The 8,037-nt window shown below is 37.7% G+C and overlaps 1 protein-coding gene across 1 annotated transcript; it reads left to right on the top strand.

Annotated features, from left to right (window-relative positions):
• The first annotated feature begins 3,723 nt into the window (after positions 1–3,723).
• On the top strand, positions 3,724–6,039 carry LOC129261407 (leucine-rich repeats and immunoglobulin-like domains protein 3). The gene has a single exon (XM_054899472.2). It carries the CDS (start codon positions 3,793–3,795, stop codon positions 5,860–5,862), a length of 2,070 nt encoding a protein of 689 aa, XP_054755447.2. The 5' UTR covers positions 3,724–3,792; the 3' UTR covers positions 5,863–6,039.
• Positions 6,040–8,037: the final 1,998 nt, after the last annotated feature.

Here is an 8,037-nt window from a genome sequence, read left to right as displayed (position 1 = left end):
TGCGCATGAATGGCCCAACAATCACTCACACGTATTGCGAGGTTAGTATTAGTATACTAACCTCGCACCACGAACCGCGTTTGGCAGTGGATTTCTAACTAGTGGGTCGCGCGCCGTGCTGGGATCTCACTTCTTGGGTCCACAACACACGACTTCTATGGCTTGATTTTTCTGTGCGCGGCGGCATGTAATGAACCCTTGGGTGCCCAACAATAATATTTTCAAGGTTACTGTTTTTTAAGGTTTCAAATTTGTGTGTGTCGCCATGCACTTTAAGATTTTTAAGAATGCTTCCACATGTAACATTTATATAGGCAAATCCATTACCACTTCAAATCAAATTTTATTCTGAGAAAATATCGAGACTCCGAGAGACTCGATGAGTCAAACCATAGACCTATGCAAAGATGGACGATTAACGCGAGCATTTCTTTGATCCAATGATATAGTCACCGTCACCTGGTTATGCGCATCTTAATGAGAACATACAGGTGTTGTTACAATAGCAATTACCATGACTACCAAGGGTATCTGATCACTCAAAGACGGAACATGTTTCCCAGTCTTGATTTTTTGTTGGCTGATACCCTGTTTCAGCATGTGCCTTTCAGTCAACATGCTTCATATTTGGAGCAGCAAATTTGAGAAGCAGACGATTTTTATGATATAAAATATGATATTCGATCCGCTAACTATACGCTCACACATATAAGGACCTCAATAACATTGAGAGATACACGATCTATAAATGTTACTGTGCCACGTATATCTGGAATATTATGGAGAAACTTGGGAAAATTGAATTTTAAATGGTAAACAATCAATCACAATATTGCCTTTATATTAAAATATGCAGACATTTCCCCAAATAAAACACATGGAACTACAAGATTACCAAAGGTAAACAAAAACTGCACATCGATTTTCCATTATTTCATTGATTTGTTATCAACTGCGCATATAATTTGTGAAATATAAATGTCCAGTCACGAACTGCTTCAGTCCCTTCTAACGGTGACGATCATAGGACCAATTAACAAACCAAAGAAGACAAGTATGAAGAGAATGTTATTCAGATGACAATTACAGTCACCTGTTAGTGAATTCATTATCTAAGCGATGGATGTCCATCTCTTCATAGGTCCATGGTCAAACTAATATATACATGTAAGAGTGTTTTGGGAAAAGATGTGGTTTAGTTCCGAAAAGCTCCAACATTATATAACTCAAGATATATAGCATTTATGAGGCACCGATTTATCTCGTTTCCTATTCAATTGTGCACTATATATTATATATATTCAAGGAATTAATCCTGCCGGGTATCCCCCCATTCACCTCACCTGGGTTGAGTGCAGCGCAATGTGAATAAATTTCTTGCTGAAGGAAAACACGCCGTGACTGAGATTCGAACCCACGTCCTCCTCATTGAAAGGCGAGATTCGTACACATGAGACCACGACGCGTCGTGGTTTCATGTGTACGAATCTGTGTGGGGGCGTCGCGACGCCCCCACACAGATAGTGGGTATAGTGGGTATATGATTGTGAGCGACCTCGCGTGCATGCCCATAGTTATTCGATGCCGAGTCGGAAACTATAGGGTTTCGGGGACCGAGCCCCTCCCCCTTCTTGGAAAAAAGTAATCCCCTGCAAACAACAAAAGTTTAACCGCAAATTAATTTGATAATCCTTGTTAGTTTCAAGATATATTATTATTTGTTTCTTTTATTAATTTTTTCATTTTTATTAATTAATTAATTTATTTATTCATTTTATTAATTGATTTATTCATTCATTTATTTATTTATTTATTCATTCATTCATTTATTTATTTAATTATTTATTTATTCATTCATTCATTAATTTATTTTAATTTTGTGGGGTGTCTATTTTCGATGAGCCAAATATCGAACGTTTTGGCCGAAGAGAATATACATACACGGGGGTAGATCCAGCCGGGTTACACCCAGTTTTTGAGGACAGACTGTTGTGCAAAAATAAAACGGCTCTTGAAATAGTTTTGTCCATAGGACTCCATGACAGATTTTAAACAGTCGAAATAACTTCCCTTTGATCGACCACAATTTTCGTTATAGCTAGATTGGGAATAGTGACGACATAAAAGTAAAACAGACACACAGACAAAAAACGTATTCTTGTCGTAAGAAAATCGGTCACTGATACATGCATATTTTCTGATTTTAATCAATTCAAATGTATATATTAATTCTGGTAGGCTTCCAATTTTTAGAACGAGTCAAAGGGAAAATGAAGTTGTTTTTAAATCTTCTGGTGTGTGAGTGAAAATGATACAGCAAGCCGTCTATTTCAGCTTTTCCAGCGCACGCCCAATTTTATTCATCTTGTCCATATGCCGTTCCCTTCAAATTTCTTAAGTTTTATTCGATATTTTGATTGCTCTTAACTTAGGGCCCATCACTAATATCATTGCAACCTTTTTCTAAAACGAATCTTATCATGATTTTTTTTATAAAGGAAATAGATAGCTGGGGTTCAAGTAACAAATTTCTTCTTTTAAGTGTATTCAAGCTGCAAAAAGAATATTTAGATTTATAACAAACTCAGATTTTTGTAGTCATTCAAAGCCTCTTTTCGAAAAACTTCAATTATTCTCAATGTGTCTTAACTCCACAAATACAATTTGGGTATTTTCATAAACTGAAGTGAATATAATTTTTAAAAGTAGACACAAAGGTAAATCCCTGTCTTTCAATTACCTGAAGGGAGTCAAGGCTTTATATTAAGTTGACTCGGTTAAACACATTTATAATATTAAAAAAAAAAAGGAAAGAAATCAGAAAAAGGCATCAGATCTTCAATTATTCAAGTCTTGCATAAACATGAGGCAAGTGATCTTGGGATTCGTCGAACGGAAAAAATATCATAATCCCCTACTACCGGGAAGTATTCTGAACGGATTCTTCTTTCTGCACACATCTTGTTGAATAAAATGAAGTAGGATAAGCTCGTTTTGCAGTTCCTTGCCACAAGCATCTTTTCCATTTTTATGTTCAATCTACTCGAGGGGCATATGGATCGGCTAACCGGTGAGGCTGGTGTAACATTTTGAATGTTTTGGAGCACTATAACGTTTCAAAAGCAAATAAGGTAAGCCGATAATTCGTTATTTTGATGATTACTCATAATCACTCCTGAAACAATCTAATCAAATTGGAATAGATGATGAAAGTAGTAATAATAATGATGATAACGATACATTTCATCTGTAAATTGCCTTTATCATCAGATACAATTAAAGCGTACTGAACAAAATGAAGATAACAGGGATACACAAATAGGGGTCTAAAAAAAAAAATGAAATTATGAACTTCATATGCAGGGACGGACTCACTTTTCATTCTTTTGCCCGCCTCGGTGCATTCAATTTTTGACATAAAACAACAATTTATTTTCACGAAGTAAATATGTTTGTTTCTATCAAGTTAAACCGTTTGGTCATCCTCATTTTTGGGGTATAATTATGGGCATGATTATTTTCTTTTCTACCCAGGTAAGAATCTTCTCACTATTCCTTGAAACCCAACTCCTGTACCAACTGATGATGGCTTCGGTCAGCAGGAGGCAAGCGATTTTTCTCCTAGAATGGTTGCTTCTCTTTGGCATGTTTGGCATCTTCTGTTCGGAACAAGGTGGTTTTTCCACCGATATATTTCCCTGGTGTCCGCCGAATGAGTACGTTTGCACATGTAGCCTCAGGGGAAATTTCACGACTGATGGCGAGGACGGAGGATCTGGAAACGACACCATAATGCTGATATCTTGTGAGAGTACCAACATACACGACATCATAGATAACGTCAAGAACCACCTGGCCTCTAACTTGGAGATTCACGTGGGGCAAGGATCTGGAGACCAAGTCCTGCACAGTTTGGCTTTCTCCAACTTCTCCATGCTGCGGTACCTCGACCTGTCAAGCAATTATATAACGGAGCTTGAACCAGGTGCCTTTCATGACGCCATCGGACTTACACGACTAAACCTTAGTCACAATATCCTGAATGGCTTGATGTACGATACGTTCAGTGGAGTTATGTTGACCTCGAATTCTTCGATCCAGTATGGACTACCCAATCTCAAAGAACTTATACTTGGCAACAATGACATTTCTGTTATTCAAGAAGGGGCATTTGATGGCTTAATTGCTCTACGCTTCCTTGATCTGTCGGAGAATCGCATCTCAGAGATAGGCAATTTTACATTTACTGGCTTACAGGGCCTCACTGTCCTGAACCTTGCTGGAAACATCATCCAACACCTACATTCTGGTATGTGGGGATCACTATCCGAAGTGCAGGAAATTAGCCTATCTGACAATCAGATTGGCGAAATTGCATTAGACTCGTTCAAAAACCTGCAGAGTCTTCACACTTTGCGACTGGACAAGAACCGCATTGAAGGTGTTCTTGCGCCTGGCCTCGAATTCCCGTCCTTGAAAAAACTAAACATGTCGCACAACTACATCTCTCATGTGCATTTCCAATTCTTTCATGATATTTCACGAAATATGCTGTGGATTAATCTTGATAACAACCTCATCACTAGCATTGATTACGGGAGTTTCGAAAGTGAAACCCTTCAGGAGCTGTACTTGAACAATAACCATCTCGGCAACATAGGGGTTGCGTTTTTGTGGGGCATGCCAAACTTGGTACACCTCGAAATGAAAAACAATCACATCGAGCACATCGCCCAGTTTATGTTGGGTGACCTTACAAGTCTTATGGTTCTGAATCTTGACAACAATGACATCTCCTATTTTGTGGTAGACGTCTTTGACATTGAGTACGATCCACGGCAACGTCTTCAGCCACAGAAACCTTCTAACATAAGGAAAATGTACATCAGCAACAATCGCCTATCATACCCTTCAAATCTTGTCATCGGACAGATGCCTCGTATGGATGTTTACTCTGCAAGTGGAAACACGATTTTCTACCTTCGCTCACAAGATCTACCAGATCACGGAACCTTAGCTGAAATTGATCTGTCATTGAATGGTATGTATGCAATCTCTGCTGATTCGTTTGCAAACCTCCCAGCTCTCAGTACAGTCGATCTGAGAGGCAACCTACTGCAAAGCCTGTCTCGTGATGTCTTTGAGAACTTACCGTCATTTCTGTTTTTGGGAGGAAACCCCCTGATGTGCGACTGCAACCTAGCTTGGCTTAAAGAATCTGCCATTGACAGTGCAGATGACGCAACGTGTGCTGCCCCAAAGGCTTTTGAATCCATGGCACTTTCCTCTCTGGATGATTCAGAGTTTCATTGCTCTATCGAAGCCAACATGAACTCGTCAAACGAATTTTCAGGTGTTCATGGGCAAGGTGTCCTCCTAGAATGTCCCGTCATGTCTGAAAATAAGGCCAGCATCCAATGGTTAATCGCCGCCTACAACCATACCTCGAAGTCAATGGTCCTGGAAGACGTCACCCAAACAGACAGTGGATCCCCTGGCATCACTAAGTTTCCCAACGGTTCACTCTACCTTCACACAATATTGCACGAACAAAACACCAACTACACCTGTCGTGCAACGAACAACGTTGATCAAAGAGACTTCCTCATCTTGTTGCGAGTTGAAGGCTCCAATGGAACAGATCTCTGGGGTGGAAAGGACGGTAATGGCGAGGGTAACAACATTTGGCAGACCAGAATCATGACATATATCTTAGGAGGGGGAGCTGGGGCACTTTTTCTCATCGCCCTCATCAGCATCGTCTTGGCATTCTTTCTGTCGAACAAACGACTTCAGAAAATGGCATCTGGAGATTCACCTGTAAAGGAGCTTCCGATGAACAAGCAGTACGGAGATGATTAGCTAAACAGGCTAACAAAAAATCATTTCATTCAAAGTTGATGAATTCCTATTAGAATAGTCCATCCTGCAAAAAAGCCTCAGTTAATTAATCATCATTCCAAAAACACATTGTGAACTCCATCCATACAAACGTCATCTAAATTAAATCATAATTGTGTTCATATCTTATTATTATCAATATGATCAGTGTTATTTTTAATTACTATATTGTAATTAGTATTACTACGATTAATGTCATTATTGCTATCATTCTGTTGTTATTATTCATATTTCTCTAGTGTTTATTTACATGTACACTGCAAAAACTCCGGCGTTGATTTAACACCAGCCCGGAATCTATATCTGTCCACACCAGAAAAGTATTGAAATAACACCAGTTTGGAATTAAACCGATGCTGTTTTAATACTAATTGGTGTTGTACAAACACATATCTGGTGTTAGACCAAAACCCAACTGGTGTTGTTTAACACTTCTCTGGTGTGGACAGATATAGATTCCGGGCTGGTGTTAAATCAACACCGGAGTTTTTGCAGTGTATATACTTTATATTCTTGTGTATGTACTGCCAGTGGAGGGCAAATTTCTATGTTTTGAATACGGATCAATAAAATCTAAATCCGAATTACAATTATCACCACGATCTTCATCATTATCTTCATTCACTCTTATCAATATCTGTAAATCATCATCTCTGTAAATTTCAACAGTTTTGCAATCTTTAAAACGTCATTTCCCCCAAATTATAAGTATGTTGGTGTTCACCTCTCATTGCTCCGATTTTAATGTAAAGTTGTTTCAATTGATATGATAACTTTTATTTCATTCATTTATTTTATGTCTACGATATCATGTATAAAGCAGCTTATCTGCCATTTTTGTTTGTGGATACGGATGTGTGTGAGTGTGTGCGTGTATGTGTGTGTTGAATTCGGAGTTTAAGTAATTGTTTTCACACACGATCAAATTTTAGTCCAATGAACTAAGTTAAATGTATTTAAGCCTTCAAAGTGTTTTAAAGAAAATAATTATGATTAACAGCATTGTATTTAAACTAATTACTTATCTTTTTCAAACGACCACCCTTTTGTTTGAAAATAGTTTCAAACATTTTTCAAAATAAATGTCGCAGTAAATTTTGCATAGTCTGTTTTCGGGATTTATTGCTTCTCATTTTATAGGAGCATGACACTCCCTCAAAACCCTTTTCTCCATTGTATAGTATCTTTACTGCTCCCCAATTTTTTCTCCCAATCCCATGCATGCAATACCATATTTTTTCTTTTAAACTTGTCCCCCATTCTTGTTATGCACCATTATATTCATATATACTATGTATATATTATAGACGTTCATCTGTGACTGTGTGTTTTAACTAAACATGCTAGCTTGTGATATTGTGAAGATATTATAGAGAGTGTGGAATAAAATAGTAGTGTCTATAATCTATTCGCCACTTGTGTATGTCGGATGACTTTGCTCTGAGACGTATGCGGAATTTCGAAAAAAAGGGTCTAAAAACTTATATAATCCCATGCACAGAATTCAAATTTAAGATTCTACCATAATGCCAAAATAAAAATATAGTGGTTGTGATTAAATGGAGTCTATGATGAGTCAACAATTAAGAATTCGCTAACCACCATTCATTCTTAAAGCATGTAATCATCAGAAGCTTGTTTGTCGATACAGTGCACATGTATACATACAAACCCTGAAAGCATAATCATTAATACACAATTATATTTCAAATATTTGGAAAGTGAAGAAGTATTGCAGAAGTAGGAGGAGGAGGAAAAGAATGAACCCACATGTAAATAATCCTCGAATATATTATAATGCTTATAATTGCTTTATATTATTGTGCTTTTTTAGAAGTATAATGTCAATCACTGTTGTTCCTTCAACTAATTATTCACTTGTGCTTTTATCACTCGGAGTGTACCAATAAAAATGTGGTTTGTATGGTTGGTTGTGATATCACTGCCACTTAACACACTGCAAACACTCCGGTGTTGATTTAACACCAGCCGGGAATCTATATATGTCCACACCAGAGAAGTATTGAAACAACACCGGTTTGGAATCAAACCGATGCTATTTTAAAACTAATTGGTGTTGTTTAACACTTCTCTGATGTGGAGATATGTAGATTCCGGGCCGGTGTTAAATCAACA

This window comes from Lytechinus pictus, chromosome 5 (assembly GCF_037042905.1).
Source record: "Lytechinus pictus isolate F3 Inbred chromosome 5, Lp3.0, whole genome shotgun sequence".
NCBI classification, from domain to species: Eukaryota; Metazoa; Echinodermata; class Echinoidea; order Temnopleuroida; family Toxopneustidae; genus Lytechinus; species Lytechinus pictus.
Note: the sequence above shows the minus strand (reverse complement) of the source record. Positions and strands in the feature narration are given on the sequence as shown.